Source organism: Zosterops lateralis, assembly GCF_965231275.1.
Source record: "Zosterops lateralis genome assembly, chromosome: 1".
Lineage (NCBI taxonomy): Eukaryota > Metazoa > Chordata > Aves > Passeriformes > Zosteropidae > Zosterops > Zosterops lateralis.
In genome coordinates this window covers 125,423,894-125,444,442 of record NC_139762.1, presented here as the reverse complement: position 1 = coordinate 125,444,442, position 20,549 = coordinate 125,423,894, and the positions used below count along the sequence as shown (strand labels likewise).

The 20,549-nt window shown below is 36.0% G+C and overlaps 1 protein-coding gene across 3 annotated transcripts in view; it reads right to left on the bottom strand.

Annotated features, from left to right (window-relative positions):
- Positions 1 to 4,900: 4,900 nt before the first annotated feature.
- The window catches only part of RALYL (RALY RNA binding protein like), a 376,147-nt gene continuing 360,498 nt past the window's right edge, over positions 4,901 to 20,549 (bottom strand). For all 3 annotated transcript variants that reach the window (XM_083879489.1, XM_083879490.1, XM_083879491.1), the window contains one exon: positions 4,901 to 6,439. In XM_083879489.1, the coding sequence (XP_083735615.1) occupies positions 6,422 to 6,439 (18 nt within the window). In that variant the 3' untranslated portion in view covers positions 4,901 to 6,421. The remainder of the gene's footprint in view (positions 6,440 to 20,549) is intronic.

The following is a 20,549-nucleotide window of genomic DNA, read 5'->3' as shown; positions in this document are numbered from 1 at the left end:
TCTCTTCTTCTCCTGTGACTACTGCAGATGGAACAGTCTATAAAACCATATTTAAAGAGGAGCTCATAAACTCTCTGAGAGTTTTACTCCTCTGAACTAAGCCTCTTGCAGCTTCAGCCCTCCAGGAGTTAGTCCTGAACATGGAGATGGGATCTCCTCCATCTGCAGGTCCATGGGTTGTGTGTCTGTAGGTGTGCACATACCCATTCAGTCACTCTCTTCATCCCTGGGAGGAGACCACATGACTGCTTTTGTCTTCTCTGAAAAAACTCGTAGTTTAATGTATAAGACCAACAACCCACAAAAGGGGGGGTTAAAGTGTTGGGAAAAGAGTTTGAAGTTGTGTCCCCTGAAAAGACATCTTTGAAAAGTGCTATCTGAGGAAGCTGAGGAAATCTGACATCTATTTGGATTATTCACTCCCTTAAGTATGCAGGAGCAGCAAACATGTTCTCTTGAACCTTCTCTTGAATCTAAATTTTACAACAGATAGAAAATTCAGCAATACCTACATTCAGCAATATCTACATTGATGCCCATATGCAATTTCTTGGGCACTGATTTTTGTTATTTTTCTTGTTGCTGTTATTAACTGCTTCTATCACATTATCTTGTGACATGACTTGAATCATCCAAATCCAATGTGGAACAAATTTGCCAGAATGAGACCCATGTAGAGCTGATAGCGCTCCTGGATTACTCTTCCCCTCTTTGTTAGCTTACAAAAGAAATAACTCAGAACTTACAATTCAGTTACAAATGATCCTCATGTAATTGCAGAAGTATCCAAATTTCAAAGGTCACTCATCCTTGAAATCAGTAAAATTGATTTTTTTATAACTTGGTGTCAGAAAACGTATTTCTGTTTCTGAGGCAGGACCTGATAAACTTTCTCTCTGAAGCCTGCTGCCTTAAATAATAATGCTCAATGAATACATTTGCAAAACACAACTTCATACACTAGTACTTTGATTACAGGTAATGCAACATGTCATCACAAACATGGTAAAACTCCTGACATATATCACTGAAAGTTGTCTTGTATAGAACTAAGAAGTGTTTCAATGTTGATTCACTTGATATCACATATTACATAAAAATGTGTCATATTTTTAGCATAGATTACTGATGGAGATCAGAATGTAAAACACTGTCTGGTGAAAAAAAAAAATAAAAAAAATCCAAATATTAGGAAGAAGTTCTTTAATGTGAGGATGGTGAGACACTGAGACAGGTTTCACAGAGAAGTTGTAGATGTTTCATCCCTGAAAGTCTTTGATGTCAGTTGGATGGTCTCATGACAAATCTGCCCAGGGCAGGGGCTTGGAACTGGATGATCATTAAGGTCCCTTCCAACCAAAACCATTCTATGGTTCTGTGATCTATAGTTTTTCCATCAATGGAAGCAGATTTACAATTAATGTGACCACTCGAGTACACAGATATTTATGAAATCCCTCCCTTGCCTTGTGTATTAAGCACCAAGGCCAAAATTCTGAAGAAGGGGTAAATGTTTAATGTGATTGACTACTTATTGCCAAGTGTTGAATTCTCACTAAGTTTTACCCAAATCACATGCAAATTTTGAGGCTTACCCCTTGAATGAATCATCAAAATCATGGCATGCTGACAGATGTGTGAAAATAAATAAGTATATAGGGAAGGTTTCTTCAAATATAGAATGAGTACAAGTGCAAAACATCCCCTTTCAATAATTTCCTGTCATTCTGAGGTAAAATCCTTTCAATGCTCATTCAGATCTTAGCACCAGATTTAAGCTGCAGCCCTGCCATGCTGTATATCCTCTGGTCCTCCACCATGTTCCATTGTCCTGCTGCAGCAGCAATATTATCAGTGGCAATATAATTTCTTCTTTCTTTACATAATTTTTAATTGCTGCTGTAACTACTCATAGAATGAACACTGACCACAGTTTCTGCTTAAAAATCAACTTGGAGTAGACACTGAAGGTACTCATTTAATGACTATCAACAGAGATGAGTTTGATTCTTATTTTACACAACTTAGTTGTCTCTAGTTCTAATTATTTAAAGCACAAAGCAATGGAAGGATATTTTTTCCCACATATGAATAGCTACATATCATAGATATATTCACATATAGTAATATACCAGCAGAGTGGTTATGCAAAGTTTTTTCTCCATTACCTCAGGCTGCTAAGTCTCTTAGCCAGTACAGTAGCAGAAAGATTTAAATATAACCGTTAGAAACATTTTTGCTTGGTTAGTGGAATTTATACAGGATGGATGCTCTGCAAACTAGTTTTCTGTTAAAATAAAGTGGGATACTTGTGGATTAATTGCACAAATGTGGAACAGCAATCTTTCTTTCTTTCTTTCTTTGAGGGGTAAATCAGAAAAAAAATACTTATGATAGCAGCCACAAAACTCCAAGCACTTTTTGTCTCAAATGATTTATTATTCCAACATCCAAAATCCAACGACTGTGTATTCCCTGTAGCACTCTGTGTTTTTTCTAAGCAGTCTCTCAGAAGATTTTCTTACCAGTTTTCCAGAGCTGATTCTTGTAAGGGGATGGATTATAAACACAGGGCTGTAACTGCTGTACACAAGTGCCTTTATTTTCTCTTTCTCTTTCATTCTTGTGGCCAGAACATTTCATTGCTGAGAAATTCTCAGGACTGCAGCACTAATTTGTCAAGTTGAGTTGTTATACCTTGTATTTCAGAATAGTCTTGCTTCCCAACAATACCAATATAATTTAAAATAATTCTCATAGACTTTGTGGACCAGTTTTCTTTAGCTTGCCTGCATAGCAAGACATTGTGAATGGAAGAGGGAACTATGAATTAAAAATGAATTTGGATACTGAGCAGAAAATGATAACTATTTTGGCATGGTTTTCATAAATTATGTTTATACTGCTTTTGTGATACATAAAACTTAGAAGCTTCCAAGATTAAGAAAACGCATTTCTTAAATTCAATTAAATATCCCCACCGTGCCTCCCTCTTTCTCACTCCACTGAAGAATTCCCTCTTTTCAGGAAGCTGGTCACATTTCTTGTCAGTCATTTTTTAATACAGTACTGGTGTTAAATTTCTCAAACTATTAAAATGATAGCAGGTTTAACATTTCTATTCATTTTACTAAAGTTTAGTACTTAATATTACAAATGCTTGCATCTGTTTGGTCTGCTTTGAAAGGTTGTGAAGGATGGTTTTATTACAGAGCTTTAAATGTCATTTTTCCATGAGAAATACATTTTTCCTGGAATGTGTCTTAGAGTCACATTTTAAGAGAAAAAATTGAAAAAATAAATTAGTGCATAAATCAGAGAAAATATTTATTTACAGACATGTAAAAATTATGTTACAACATTTTAAAGAAAATTGTAATGAACCATCAATCTGCTCTAATAGGCAAACTTTGAATGTTTCAATTTTAAATTGCAGTGGCACCAATTAAAAATAGGACTGCTAACAAAGTTATAGTTACCTAAATAGTTTATGTACAGTGATTTTTCAGAACTGAAAATGGATCTACAGAGAAAAATAATAAGACCTGCAACAATATGTAATACAAGAGTTTACAAAAGTAAAAATATTTTTTCTTGATCCAAACTTTAAAGCTTTTTAGTAAATATTTTCCATTCATGCAGCTGCCCATATTTGAAACAAATATCTGAAATAGACAGAACATATAGATCTGTGTAGAAAATGAATTGGTTTGATTCAGGACTGTCTGTAAAGGATTTTATGACTGTTCACTGTCCATACTGATTGACAAGATCTTTTATGTTTCCTATTTTTCCGTGTTACGAGGGATGAGCAACGTTGAAGGATCCCACAATTGACAAAACTTATGTCAAACAAGTAACAGGTGATGGCAAATAACACCGAGCATACTGCATACATGGACAGCAGAGAACTATTAAGCTCTGTCAAAGCTACCAGCATCCTCTGGAGTGATTTTAAGCAAACATGCCATTGAGAAACCTTGCTAGTAATAGACTGCACGGGGTAACACTCTTCTGACTTGCAAATGAGATAGTGCCTCATGGTGTTATCAGAGGTGACTTTTGTGTTCAAAATATATCCAGGACTTAAACTGTGGTGTGAAACGGTGTCAACATTATGAATGTGCAATCCTCTCTGTGAGTTTATAATCTGAGGGTAATGATTGTAAAGAATGTGTAAAAATCTCAGAGTGCTTTCTGTGAGTGTTAGCTCATTTGGAATGGAGGTGAAGAGACAATATACCTAGATGTTTCTCATATCTAGTTTATTAACACAAATATCAGAACTGATCTCCTTGGATGATATTTTGCATCTTTTCAGTCAGCCAACAGTTTATGTGATTTAAATGGGACAAATGCCCCTTGAGCTGCTGAAGTTTGAAGTTCTTTTTTTTTTTTAACTGTCAGCTTAAGACAGAAATCCCAAAATGGCAATTCTTTTTGCATTTTTACAGTTAAAAATGTTTATAACCTATACCAAGAGATAGAAAGTGGAGAAATAGTTCACCCTCTGACTTGACCTAACATTTCACTTACAGAGGAGTAACATTTTTTTGCTGCACTTTTCTCAGAGAGTCGCCCTGATAAATTCTGAAGCTGCAATTCTTTATGCTCAGGTGTAACTACCTATACTAGTCTTTCCTTATTTTAGGACCTAGGTATACTCAACACTTATGGAAACCATGTAACTCCACACACAAAAGACGAGCTAAATATAAGGTACATAAACATAACTGAGAGTACAATGTCACATAGCTGCCTAGTGAAAAAAATCTCACTCAGTAATAGATAATTGAATTTCAAATGTATGTTTTTCTTCCAAATTTTTGAAGAATATCAGTCCTTCTTTGATGGTCGTCCCCATGCCAGAAACCTGACTAGAGACCTTGAGCTCCCATTCACTTACACCTGCACTACTTGAGGTGAACTTGTCATCTCAGAAACTGCTTTTTAAAACAGAAATTTAAAGTTAGATCTTTTAAAATGTCTCCCTGGTACGTTTTGTTTTCTCTTGTTTTCAGCCTACAAAGAACATTTGAAAGGGCAGGGCAAGAGTTCATCTTTGTAGTGCTGGGTGATCCAAAATAGCAGATTCCCAGGTCATGGAGCTCATTGGTCAGGGCTCAGTGCTGCAGACTGGCACACAGCTGGGTCTGTGCTCCATTCCACTGTGTAAAATACTTCCTAAATTAATGCCTTTCCCTCTTGGGTAGCTGTAGATAATAAATAATTTATTTACCCTGCAATCACTTTAAAGACATGTCTCTTTCTATATGAGTACCACTAGCATAAAGATGTAGATGAATGAATACATATTCCTTGTTTCATGTCATCTGCAATGCTAAAGAGGTCTGACTTTGGGATGGTGAACGAGTTGGTACTTTTATAGGGGAAGAAGTCCTTGTGCCCATATGCTTTGATACATTTAATGTTTCAGTAACACAAGAGAAATAATGCATCCATTCTGTTTGAAAGGAAATAGGATTTATTAAGAAATTATATCCTGAGAATCCCCTATGACATCTGTAATAATTAATTATTCCAACTTCAGGCTTGTAGGAGTGCCTTAGGAGTTTGTAGGTGGAAAGACTTCTGCCAGAAAATAAAGAGTAATAAGTAGGCTAACTCAGACTGTCAGATATTGGCAGGCTATAAGTAATTTTCCTGGCTAGACAGGAGGCTGACTGACTTTCCATATGGTAGCAACAAACTGCCTTTAGAGATTTGCAAGAGCAGCTGTAACAACTGTCTGATGAATGGCATTGCAGAGAGGGCTTATCTGGAGAAAGGGATTTACAGGAGGATGCAATTTACAGTTTATCAAGGATTGCTCTCTTATTTTGAAATTTTCACTTTTTAGAAGCTATTCTGTTCCAAAATGTAATTATTTCCAATGACAAATAAATTGAATAAAATAATGGGAAATACCAGACAATGTATTTAATTGTGGCACTGATCAAAATGGTCTTGTTTGAATTAAGCGGTAAACAAAGAAGTGCAATATCACCTGACTCTAAATATGGTGAAACAGTAAAACGTGCTAATCATAAAAATAGCTTTTAGAAATATACATTTGTATACAGTGTTTTTCACACCTGCTAAATACGTCCTTCATATTATTATGATACAGTACATTGGCCTTTAAGACATCAAAATTAAAAAAATAATACCAATAATTAGCCAGAGAAAACCACATTTACAATCTAAACCATAAAAATCTGACAATTGTACAGCTTAGAACATATAAGAAATGGAGTTTCTAATATTTGAACAATAATGTCCATTTTAATAAGTAAATTGAGTTTCATACAAATTGAATCAAAGGTGTTGTCAGCCAGTAAGAAACTGCAGTTCACAATTTTCTGTGGGGAAGTCAGAGTTTCTCTTCTCAGCCTTCAGGGGGTTCAAACATGACATCTCGTCACTTGATCTGTAGAAACTGAGAAATGAAATGTTGGCTTTAGTATGAAACCACAGAATTCCTTCCAGGAGAACCTCAAAAAGAGACCAAGACTGCTGGGAAAAGAGCCAAGAGGATTATGACTTGACTTTTTCACAAATCAACCAAATATCAATGTCTATAATGCTTTCCCACCTTAAACCATTGAAGGTGAAAATAAGAATAGTGTTCCTGTGTACAGTAATCAGGACTGTACAACAGTCTTGAGTTGGACTGTACAGCCCAAAATAATAACAGCAAATCAAGCAAGAGCTGTTGAAGCCGAAGTATACCTTCCCTCCATAATGCTATGCAAACAACTGCTGAATAATTTCTATTTTAGCAGCAGGAAATGGAATAATGTGTCTTGACTGCTTTGCAATGAAATGCTTTATTTGCATAATAGCATTCAATCTAAATAAATTGCATCTAGAATTCTTTGCTTCAGTCCCACCACACAATTTATATACCTTACTCCATTTCCATTGGCTGTGTGCCTTCAGCAATGCCTACAGTTACCAGATTGATGGATTTTTCCTCAGTTGCTTCCCTTTTACTGTTACCTATTTTGCTATTGTTTTTGTGTACCTGCAATGGGATATAACTGTATATCCTTTGATTTCTTTTGTTGCTTTATCAGTCACACGGTGAAAACACAAAAATTCAGTGTTAGCCAACACTTTTGAGGTTCATTCTTCCAGCAGAGGCTGGAGGCAGGTTGCATCTAAATATCTGAGTCCTGCTATGTGATCCATTAATGCTACCAGCTTCAAGTAGGCATTGAGTGATGCTGCAGGGGAGCATAAGGTACACTAGCTCCACCTACCCACAGAGAAACTGACAACACTTTCCTAATCGCTTCTGCTTGGAAAACTGACAGTAGAAAATGTTAACAGAAGTAGATGGTTTCTTTTTTAAAGTGAAATTTCCAACTCAACTTTTTTTAAAAAAATTGACAGGAAAAATATCTTTCAGCCAATCTTTTCTGCGCTCCTTTTTTGGGGAGGTGGAGTCTATCTTCTTTTATAACTGGAAAAGGAAACAGCTGACAAAACCTGGTGCACTTCTGATCAAAGTTGAAAATTTTCCAGATATTCTTTTCAGCCAATTTCCACCTCCTTCAATGAAAAGAAACAAAAAAGAAAAAAAAAAAAAACCAAAAAAAACCCAAAAAAACCCCAACAAAAAACAAAAAACCAAACAAACAAAAAAAACCCCACAAAAAAACCCAAAAAAACCCCCAAAAAACAAAAAAAAAAAACCAAAAAACCCCAAAAAAAACCAAAAACAAAAACAAAACCAAAAACAACAACAACAAAAAAACAAACAAACAAACAAAAAAACCAAAAAAAAAAAAAAAAAAAAAAAAAAAAAAACAAAAAAAACACCAAAAACATAACCTGTTAAAGTTTTAATTTACTGAAAACCTGTTTTTCCAGAAACATCCAAGTCATTGCAGGACTGGGCTCCTGACTTTTGAAGAAGTCAGGCATCAGATTTTCCCCTCATTACAAAGAAAGCATCAAGTCTCTGGTTGTGGTCTTCACAGATAAGCAGGATTAGGGAGAAAGCTCACGTGAGGGATCCCAGAACTATCTTCTTTCAGTTAAATAATCCTGAAACTATTATTCTCCACTTGCATAGAGAAAAATCTTCATCACTTCTGTTTTAGGTCTGGTCCCTGCAGACACTAGCTATAATAAAAAAGACCTGTAAATTCTCCCCTTAAGTCTGAGAGAGGCTTAATGGTTTTTAACTAGCTATTCATCTTAGAAGAAGTAAAAAAAATAAAAATCTCTCTGTACATCCCATTAGCTCCAAAGAGAGTTCCTCTTTCTAGCCTTTTTTTCAACTATGCTTTGCTGTTCCATTATGCCATTATAAAAAGCAATAATTATGAAAGCAAAAAGAAGCAGATTTTCAAGTTATTTAATGAAGTTTTTTTCCCTTGCCATAAACCTTTCAAGCATTTACCTGTCACCAGCACTAAAGAGCTTCATTAGGTTACTATTGTGAAACATTAACATTGCTAACCATCTGGATCCAAGTCATCAATGCAGCTTTGCTGTTGGTTAGAAACAGTGATAAAAATTTAGCAACCCCACCAGTCCAAAATATTCCTGTGTTCTTCCTTCAATAAATGGACTTCTTACTTACTTCTCACTACAAGCAATGTTAAAATCTGAGAGAAAACATTAAAATCTGAAAGACCAAGCTTTTATTTTCTCTGGAATGACAGGAAACCGAAGCTATGATTAATCTAGAGTAATTCAATGCTAATTTCATTCTATTTCTTTCTTCTGAATAGTGTGCAGTTTATCATCTGCCTTTGTGGCAGTGCTGATGATATTAAAAAACCCTCACGATGACTAGTGTTTTGGGTTTTTTTAATTTTTTCATTTCTTTCCCCTTATATATAAAAACATCTCCTGACACAACAAGGATGAACTGAATTACATTTAAGTCAGCAAAAAGGCTTTCATTTGATGTAGATCTAACAGAAAACCACTTTAGAAAATGTGATTTGAACATAATGCATTTTAAGAATTGAATAACTCAGCTGAGCATATAGACTTGGCATCCATAGACAATATCAGAGAAACTCTATATACTGTCCTAATTGTCATCATAATCTCTGAAAAAAAGATGGAGAGAGTTTGTGGAATATTTATTGGTTCGTTTTCCTCCTGAAATTATTTCTGTTGCATTTTTCACTATCTGGATGGCTTTTTGAGCATGAGCTATTGGAAACACTCTTAGGTATAACACTGTATTTCAGTCTTCCAAAAATGCTATTTCTACTGTTATTGCAGTTCTAGTATAATCTTTCTGGCATTTTTGCCAAATTCAAATTCTACTAGATTAAATTAATTTTAACTATACACTATTACACTGTATATAGCATTGGAAAGCCAACATTAAATATTAAAAAACCTCCCTAATTGAAAGTGCAGTTCTTCTTTATGGACCCTACACTATAATGATTAAAAATTATGGAGTAAATTAGATAAAAGTCAGTAAAAATGTAGAGTTTTCCATCTTGCTTTTTAGAAGCTTAACTATTTTATAACTTACCTCTCATCAAAGCCTGCCTAATTTCTGCCTTTACATCTGTAGATCGTTCAGAATGCTCTGCAATGTGAAGAACCTTTTCCTGTGGGAGAGCCTGGCCATCAAATCATCTGCCCGGGGACCAGTTCCTCCAAGGTCTACGCTTTGTACTCATGAGACATGACAGAGTATGAATAGCTTGCACTCTGTTGGCTCCTAAAAGCCTTTTATGAGAAGACAAATCTGATACATAGTAGAGACCTGCAGGTACCATCCTTCTAGAACAGGATTTGCCATCCCTGTTTCTCAGGCCTCTCTAAGGACCTGGAAGCTGTGATGGTGACCCTTCTGTGGTAGGAGAGCTACTGACTTTCCTAAACTCGTTTAGATGGGTTTTATTTGTCTGCAAGAGATGGGTTTTGTTCTATGATAGCTGGATTCAAACAGAGCTCAGCCTCTTTCCTGCTCTGAATTATTTGTATTTCCTTACAGTTCTAAAAAAGGGAAAAAAACAGAGATATGTTCCTTCATCCCAATAAATACTAAATTTGTTTCTCACAGGGTTCATGGGAAGAGCATTCTAGACTTTACCATGCTTATCTTCCAGACCTAAATGTACAGGAATAAATCTTACTATATGAGAGTGTAAATTTAGCATATGTTTTTGGGAAGGAGTTTTAGGAATCTGCTATGACCAAATGACACAAAAGCTGTACATGATTAACATCTTACCTTGTAGTATATTAAGAAAATGTTTTAAAAAAAGTCCCACAGAATATAGTTGTTACAGGCTTCACCATATGGTTTACCCCACACTAATTATAAGCAATAAGAGCTTCCAAAGTATACTAAAGATATTCACATGACAAAATGCATCTGTTTTTAAAAAATCCTTTGTTCTGAATGGCTTTTATGACAACATTACTCTCAGAAAATGCAGCTAAAAAGAGGATAGATGTATGATGGTTCACATATACAGATGAACTTGAAACCCAGCGCCTCAAGTATTGTTCCTCTTACTCTCCTGTTTCTTTTTCCTTGCCAGACAAACCCATTCTCAGGACTGTAACTCTCAGTTTAATAACTGTAGTGGAGGCTTCTGAAGCTACTACTGACCACTGCTTGGTAAAATTGCACATTTACATCTCTTGCAAGCTCCTCTTGGGTAAGAGTCTTAATGCTTGGCACCTTTCTAGGTTTCTGCTGGTGTCTGACTATGCTTTGACAGTAGGTTTTGTGACTGCCATACATCACTTTCTGCAAAACAACATCAAACCCCATTTAAATGCAGTAGCTACACTGTCCTTTCGCTCCCAAAACTGGCCCTCATACTTGTGCTACCTCAAACTGCAATTGTACCACAACTGCTTTCATTACATCTGATTTTCACTCCTAATACTGTTATCTGTACAACTGAGAATTCTGAATCCAGGTCTACAGATGCTCCTTTTATGTCCTTGAGGATAGCATACTCTGTTTCATCTCTAATAATTTCTTTTGATTATGAAATGCACTTTCTGGACAGCCAAAGAAATGAAAAATTGAATCTGTCTGCAGAGCAGGAATTTTTTAAAAAAGCAAAACAAACACAGCAAAATAGCCAAAACTTGGTTATCCATTATTGATCTACATAATTACGTAAAATGAGAAAAATAATAATGCAATACAGAAAGTAGTAGCAAATTGCCATTCTGTTTATTTGTTATGTCTTACTCAAGATTTGCTATGTCTAACTCAATCCTCCTATTCTCTTAAGCAGGCACTCACACTGAGTCAAAAAAAGGTAATTTATATTTGTAAGGTACCATGGAGACTTGCACTTTTGTTAGTTTTTACAGAGCATTCTTCATCATCAGTGGAAAACCACAAGGAACAAGCAGAGCTTACCAAGGAACACTGAATTTGTATTAGCTATCACATTGACTTCACAGCTGTGTTCATTTGAGGTACACCTTGCACTTTGTCCCTTCATTTAAAGCATCAAATGTTTAATTCAGTAACAGTCGTATAGATGGTTTAGTTTAATGTTCCCATGTGAAATGTAAATGCTCAGTTCAGGAGGTGTGAGCAGTGTATCACACTTTTGCTGCTGTCAGTTGTAACCCTTGTAAAACATGAAAAGCAAAATGATGGCACTAATGCAAAAATTTTTATAATGAACTAGTGATAAAATATTCACTGCATTTAACAAATAGAAGAATTGTACAGTTAGATAAATATTAATAAAGAATAATTAAAAGAACCAGTTGCACCTTCTTTAAACCTTTCTTCAAATGATGAAACCTAATCATTATGTTTTGGACTCTGCCAGTCTTACTTTAATTGCTAAAAACATTAGAGAATAGTTTTTCTGTTCAGTGAACAGCTTAATTGCTTTGAAGTGCTAGTACTTATGTGAGTACATGTGAGAATGATTGCTTTAGTCATCAGTGAAAACAAACTTTGATCTTTGTATTAAAATGCTCTCTTTCACTTGTTTGTCCAATAAAAATCAGGAGGAAGAAAAAGATAACCCTATCAGATACTGATTTTTCCCCCTAGAACAACATATATTTTCTTTCTCAGAGTCCAGGCAGAATTGTGATAAATGCTTTTGGGTGTAGTGGTGGAGACAAGATCCAATATTTGGAGACTACTAGCAAGGACACACTGCAGTTGAGATGATGGTCAGGTGTGAGACTGAAGGAAAGACCTTGGGAATAGAGTCACCATGGTAATTTGAGAGCTTGAGTGGGGCCATGAAGGAAAGAAGCGGAATCTATCCACTTTGATTTTGGCTGTGTGTTTTTCTCCTGCTAGAGTGCTTTTGCAGCAACGCCTTCCTCTCCAAGGTCCTTTGCAGCAGCAAGAGAAGACTTAGGGACCAGCAGCACAGTTTCTGGTGACAGTGGGAGGGATCTGCAGCTGGAGGCAGTGGGTCTTCTGCAGAGTGTGGGGTGGGCCAGGATCTCCAGGCAGATGTGGAAGAGGTAGGATAGTGGGGAGGTGGTGCTTTTGCAGAAATCCCTGCCCTGAAGTCTTTACCAGAATGCACCCACAGTGCTACCCCATGGTGAAACTGTGTTCCCAACAAACTCCCTTTTCTGTTCTCCCTTGGTTGATAATCCAAATGCAGTAAGGCTCCCCTGATGCTGCCCAAAGAGTTTCCTCAGCCCATACCAATGTGCCTTGAGAGATGCTCAACACCTTCTTGGGATGCAGTGCCAAATAAACCAGAGAAAAAATGTTCCACCTTCATAGATCCCTGCATATGAGTGGATATTCATAGCAAATTCACATGGGTATGGCTCTCCTTGGAGATCTCTGTGTGTTTTCTGCTTCTTGGGATGGGCCTACTCCATGAGAAGCAAGTGCAACGGAGTCCCATCATGATTCACAATAAGTACTTTACCATCCTGAATGCTACAGAGGAGTTGCTTTTAAGTTACAGGGAAGTGTAAAAAAGCTGTAGACTAAAATTCCTACTGAATTAATCTCTGCTTAATGTGAGGAGTAAGAATTCTCTAGTGTGAGCTGGTGGTCCAATTAGTATTACCACTCAAGGCAAAAGTTTCTATCCTACTAATGCCAAGGGTGCAGATTTGAACACACAGTTTAATGCATAAATGAACTACTAAAACTTGTACCCTGAGGCCATTTAATATGTCTACATTTTAACAAGTGTGTTTTTAAAATAAAAGTAGGAGCTTTGAAGCATTGCCTTAAAGTAATTATGCAGAAAACACCTAATAAACTTTCTCACTATTGCTAAATTAGAATTTTGATAGGTATCAAAAACGAAAGGGTGCCCATTTTGGGCAAAATAATTGTAGGCAATGATATACTGAGATGAGAAGTGTTCTGTTTAATCAATTGGAGATTTTCAGGTACTTAGAGGCAGAAGTTTTACTCAACTGACTAACCAGGTGGAGTGACATAAATAAAAGATTAAAAAATAGAAAAGAAATGGGAAGGAGAGAATGCTGGAAGATTTTGGAAGCATATAGCATGAGACAGAGATAATGGGAAAGCAGGAGTGGAATGAGACAAACATGCAAAATCAATGTTTTAATGGCAACAGTATAATGAATTAAAACAGCTAATTGAACTCTACATACAGGGTGTAGAGATATCTGCTTAAAACTGCCATCTGTCTTGCTACAGGAATGTGATCCAGGTGGAAATCTTTTATTGATGGTTCTATTTAAAACAGCTTTATATTTGTATTTTCCTGCCTAATACTTATTTGAATGCACAGTGCACAGTAGTGCATAATATTTTGGTTTTATGAGGATTTCAAGAGACATTAATTTTAAAATAAAAGTTACAAATCAAAATGTTGGTCTTGGGGTCAATTCATGGTCTGCAAATCATGCAGAATTTCAGAATAGCTGAGAAAGGATTTTTATGACCCTGCAAAGAGGAAGCAGAGAAGAATTTAGCCTTTTCATTCTTTATTTGCTTGCTCTGGAAAACACTTTGCTCATTTTGAAAGACTACAGACAGAACTGTAGTGTAATTTTAGAAATCAATAGTGACAACAATTTTGAAACTTCAGATACACATAGCAGCATGACAAGCTGGCTAAGTTGATATTTGATTAACTTCCAAATCTTCATTTTGGCAGACTGAGCTTGTTTTATTCTCACTGATTGCTTTTTTGTTGTTGTTGTTGAAATGGCAATTGCAGTTCTATCACCTTCTAAATAACTTCCCTTTTCTGAGGTGTGTAAATGCCTATGTATGAATAAATTCAATCTGCCTTTCATGTTTTGATATTAATCACACAGAAAATCTTCTTAGTAACACATTTATATTTTCTAAAAAAATGAGACCTTTTGGAATAATTGGGTCACTAGCTGTAGTGGCTCTGCAATTTGTATTGAAAAGAATAAAAACATTTACAATTTCTGTCTTTTAGTATGGAAAAATAATAATCTTTTAGCTTTTCAATGTTTGAACTTCTTTACTTAAGTGAAGAATTTCAACAGAATAATGTTTCCTTTGAGGGTTTTCCATTCAGCGCTTTTGATGCTCAAGGTTACTGATAAAGCCTGTGAAATTAGTGTTTTCGAGGGGAACTAAAGCTATTTATTTTCAAAGACTGACACACAAGGAAAAATGTGTGATGCATGACAGTTGCTCAATTTCAGTTAAATCTTAGAATTTGATGATTAAGCTGATAGACTCAAATCCATAGTGCAGACCCAATGGCTAGCCTGAGTTTTTCCAGAGGAATTCTGTGTCCCAGTGAATGCCTAGAAAACACCAGTGTCTCCCTTCCCATCCACCACTTTCCCAACACACCTCCTACTGCTGCTTTGTATCTATACTAGGTTACTGTGCATTGGCTTATTCTCCCTATACACAGATGGGGACTGTTGGTTGTACAAAACCCAGTGCAGCCCCTTCAACAAGTCACCCAAATTTTAGTGGAGTCAGCCAAAGTACAGGGAAGTGAAAGAAAGGACACTCCACCAGAATGAATTAAAATTCCATTGGCAAAAATATTCATGGGTGGAAACCGAAATCAGTCTTCTTATTTAAAGTCTTGAGTTACTTCAATTAATTTCTGGTGTTTCTTTTTCAGCCATAAGGTACAGCAAAAAGCTTGTGACATTTTTTAGAAGTTATCATTATCCTCACCTGAAAAGGGATCCAGGTTTGCTTCTAAGTGGCAGGTGTTTGGCTGTCCTTGTTTCTGCACTTCACTCAGAGGCTGACTCTATGCTCATAAATTTTGGGCCAGTAAAATCTGTGGAGCTAATTCTTATCTACTTAGACTAAATAAAAATAATGAGGTTGCTAATACTGAATATTGAGGTCAACTATGTTATATCAGAGAGGAGTTAATCTAATTTAGGTAAGTATTTGGTTCACATGTCTAAGAATTTTTGGCCTGATCTGAGAGTATTGTTTACCTCTGATTAAATTCACTGATTGGTATGTGTTTTTGTTTTTTCTTTTTTAAAACTGGAGGCAAAGCAGTTGGTTTTGATAGAACGTGAGCCATTAAAATTAAATATTTGCTGTCTAAAAATTATCAAGCCCCATGACTATCTTATTAAATGATGACTGAGACTTCAGGCAGGCCAAGAGAGATGTCACGGTGCAATGAAAAAAATAAAACGGATTTGTTGAAGAATATATTGCCTGTCTTTCCCCAAACATTTTTCTTTACTGGAAAGTACATAATTTTTTATGAGTTTAAATAATTGGGAATGCTCCTTTCTTACATGCCAAAGAAAGGCACCTGTTGGTCTGACCTCAGAAAGAGATGCGAATTCTACCTGCACATTCAATCTTCTGAGACATTGCCTACTACATGGGCTCAGTGTCAAAGCTGAGAACAGGACCCAAAATTCCTGATCCCAAATACTTGGCTTAAAAATTAGATAAACAGAAGAGAAAACCCACCATTTTCAAACTCTTTTTCATCAAATCTGTAAGATTCTAATGTCTGTAAATTAATTATATTATTTACATTACACTGTTTAAAAAATTTTATGATTTTAGGTTTTGAGGCTTTTTTAACTGGGAATTAAATAATATAGAGCAGGTTCAGAGGAATAGATATGAATTCAATAAAATGAGTTTGCTTATTTGTTTTACAAATATGCAATTACAGGCAGGAAAATCTTCAGTAGAAAGAAACACAAAATGCATGATAACATTGCCTGCATTTTCTGCAAGTTCCCATGTGATATGTACGGGATAGGATTTAAATAATAATTAGAAAAAACATTATGTAGTCAGTCATAAACCAGTAACCTGGTTAAAACACTGAACACCACTTAGGAAATCTTCCTCTGATAAATTGTCTGCCAGGAAAAATGGGGAGGAGGGGCAGGTGGCAAGGTCCTTCCAATGACTCATGTAACAGTGGGTGAACAGCAAACACGTCTACTGTGCTACTGCATATATTAAATATAACAAAAGGGCACGTCAGGAAGTTTCTTACAATTTTTGATTTCATGGCATGCTTTTATTACTTTCTCCATTTTTTCAGTCACAGGTTATTAGATTTACTGCAGCTTTGGAAGGTACAAGGAATTAGTATCTGTCGGGTATGGTGCCCCTAATGACTTTCTTAGGTTGCTCAAGTACAAACATCTAGCACTGATATTTATCAAGTGAACACAATCTTTTACCTATTCATTTGTCTTAGGAATGAAGAACGTCATGTTTCCCCGACACTGAATGCAAGACTTCAATGAATAGTAAGAGCAATAGAAAAGAAAAAATTTTGCATGATCATAGTGATTTTTAAAATAAGCTGAATAAGATTTCTGACACAACATTGGTTCAGACATTGCCATTAATTAGAAGTTCTGTCCTTTATTTTCTAAGAAGTATCCTCTACAAGCTCACTCAGAAAGCTGCAAGTTGTCAGAATACCCACTGATCCTTTAGACAAGCCTAATCAGCCTAATTTGGCTGATAATAGAAGAGTCAGTCTTGTCTGCCCTGGTGTTATGGACTGAAAAAACATGCATCTAAATGGACAATGAAAAATCTAGTTTAATTACAATGATAAATTAAGTACTATCAACACCATCACACAGTCACCTATTTGATTAATCTTGCTATTTGAAATATGCCAAACTGGCTTTAAACTAGATAAAATTCATCAGACAAATTTTAGTTCTTTTTCTGTAGATTTTATTTTACTTTCTCTTGAGTATTTTCATTGTTGAATTCCATACAAAATAATTAAAGCAAAGAAAGATTCAAAGTTTCATACAGATTGGCTAATAGATCAATTTCCCTTCAGGAACTTATGGGAGGGGTGTGGTGCATACAATCAACCCCTTAACCAAACTAGTGGTAATTTGGTTCAGACTCTGAAGGAGGTAAAGGCCTGAGCCATAGCCCAGACAGCCAAGAACTCCTCTAGTTGCAATCTGTTCTCTGATGACCCACAAAGGCAAAGAGTGCCCCAGGGAGCATTGATGTGAGTGATGTTGGAACACCCATCATGCAATTAACACATGAACAGCAGGTAGCTTTTCAAAGTCTCATTTATCAAGTAACAAAGAAAATTGTGGGTACAAGGGGTTTCCTGCATACCTTTTCCATTGCATGTAATGTGACTACAATCCAGCCACTTCATTCCACAAATCTGACAGCCTAACTGAGCCTTCTTTGAGCTCTCCCAGCCAAGCAGCCTGGCTCCTTGGTGGTGGTCTCCCCTTAAGCTGAGACCTCTCAAGGTTACTTCTTGCAACAGAGAGACCATATACTAATGGCAGATGTTTGGGAAGGGACTGATATTATACAAAACCTTTTAGTATGGTAACTCTGATTTGTGCCTTGATAACTCTGATTTGTGCCTTGGTGGTTTTGAATCATTGTTCAAATGATTGTGCCATACAGTACTACAGTGAACCTTGCCACTGAACCTCAGCTAAGTTACTCTTCTACAACATCATATTAAAACTACTTTTGCTAATACCTTTGATAGTGTACCTGTCAGCAATCTAAATCACCCATTTGTTGCAGAAGGGAAATGTTTTTGATGAGCTTTGGCCACAGTGCTAGTTGGTTCTATTGATTTAAATGGTAATTTCATAAATTCCTATGAGAAATATAGCTATTATTATATCATAATGGTTTTACTTTTGCATAATGAAAATCAATGCAGCAAGAGGGTTATCCTGAGTTTTATCTGGGCAGTTTCTGGTATTAATATTTGAAACATTATTCTCTATCTATTCTCTATCAGATGTTAGAGACAAACTTGATAGACTGAAAACATGCAGCATGGAGGTGGAGAAAAGGACAAGAGTAAGAAATCAAATACCCTTGAGAGGTAAATATGACTGAAATATACTTAATAGAAAGGGAATTATAATTGTTGTTGAAATAACTGCTGTAAATCTTGTTACATTGTAAACAGAACTGGGCCTTTTATAGTCTGTATGTTTGGTTCTAAAATAATTTAATAAAAATGCCTCTTAAGACATCCCATTAAAGTTGACTCATTATTGTGGAACTCCCATCTAATAATGCTTGTCTGGCTTCATTACTTTCAGCACAGCTACACCAGCATAAAAACAATGCTGTGATTGTGAATATATCCTTCAAATTCCAACCAAGCACTAACCAGTGTCTGATCTGAGTTATGACACCATAAATATACTGTATTTGCATCACATACTCTGCCAGAAAGCAGTTTGCTGTACTGAATGCTCAACTACTGAACCACTATCGTGCTATTACTATTATAGTTATTTACTATGAAAGGTTGACAGTTTGATAGGAACTATTATTCTCAGGCAATGTAATGCAGATATGAGTGCTTGTGTATAATTCATTACAGTTAATTATTTTGTTGGTATTTTATTAACCATTGGCTAATTTTTTTTTCCAAATCTATAATACTTCAGGCTTTCAGTGAAGTAACTTGTAGCTACCTGTTTTATTTACAAGGGGATTGCAATGACTTGATCAGGGCTTCCTCAATGATCAATTAACACCTTTCAGAGAAGATACATGAAATGTCCTCTATCTGTGCTGGGTTTTTCATGTTGTAAATCAGCAGAATTAGGGAACCACCAGCCACCTAATTCAGAAATGTTCTTCCTTCAATCTTTCAGCTAGGCTGCACAATATTAATTCTGTTTCTAGTAAGAAGGGACCTTTTATACAGAGACTGAGGACAAGGTGCTTCTCAAATATCATAATGTGTTGGATTATGTTGCAGAGGTCACTTTTTTGTTCTCCCCTGTTCAGCTACAGGAGTAAGAAAAAGTTATTTGTTGTCCTTCCCTCTACTTACGATTTAAAGCCATTGCAGACACATGAAACCTGCTTGATATCACCGGATATTTGTGTTTGGGTAATTTATGACCTGTTTGCAATTTGGATGTGTACTTAATTTAATAAAAAGGAAGATGTTTCTTCATGAGAGTCTGTTTTCCATAAAATGGGATGAATGTTGCAACAGTGTGTTGCTTTCTTTGCAATGCTGTTGAGGGACAGTTTAAATTAAAAGAAATGCAGGAAGAAGGAACACAGAAATTTTAAGTTCACTTCTACTAGAAACTGCTCAATGTTAGGAGAAGAATGAAAGCTTAAATCCAGTAAAATCTGAGGTAACCAACTACTTGGTTTTTTACCTTAAAGGAGCAAAGGAAATAGACCTGAAGTTTTCAACCCCTCTCACTAACTCTGATGGTCACTTAAGTGGTTCAGTTAAGTGACATGAATTGTAAAGTAAAGTCAGGAGCTACAAAATAAACCAGTGACTATTATATATATAAAACTACAATATATGCATTGTACAAATGGAAGTGAGAGGCCATGAGAGAGAGCACGTGGATGAAAGCTTATGGCACACTTTACTGAGCAAGTTGAAGCCAACTCTTTAACATATTCATACATAGATGGATCATCTTTCTGAGATTACCTTTTAAAGAACTCTTTAGTATAAAAATGCAGCAAAATTCTTTGGGAATTTTTCTGAGGAGATCCTTTAAGCTGGATTGTCTGGAACAGTGGAGACACTTCTGGGCAAATAGTACAAAAGAGACTTTCTCAAGAGGTGATGTTTGATGACTGCATCAGGTGTTTCAAGTGCATCATGTCTCGAATTGGTGTTCAGACGGGCTTGAAATCAAATTATTGCTCCATAAAACCTTTTCTGAAAACACTTTAGCTGAGCCATAATGACAGTTTGTGGGCATGTCTTTAGTCATAGAAAATTACAGTGCAAGGTTGAACAACATCCCAGTCTAGATGGTGGATGAAGAAGGTGTGCAACTGTTGAGTATGATGTTGTTTTGTGTGTGCAGCCAGTCAGACGACCAAAGAGGCTGAAGGGTTCTTAAATCCATGCCTGACTTAACTCAGACTGAATCTTTCTTTACAGTTGATCTAGGCTGAAAGCAGGCATGAGGACAGCTGCCATCACTCATTTAATGTGCAGTAACCTCTTCCTTCAAATAGACAGTGTGTGAATTTAGAGAACTGATCCTATCACCTAAACCCACAGCATACACCCTGTGTAGTCACTTCTTCTGCAGATTAGAATCAGAAATAAAGAAAGAAATATATTTTTGAGTCCTCTGGTGCAAAG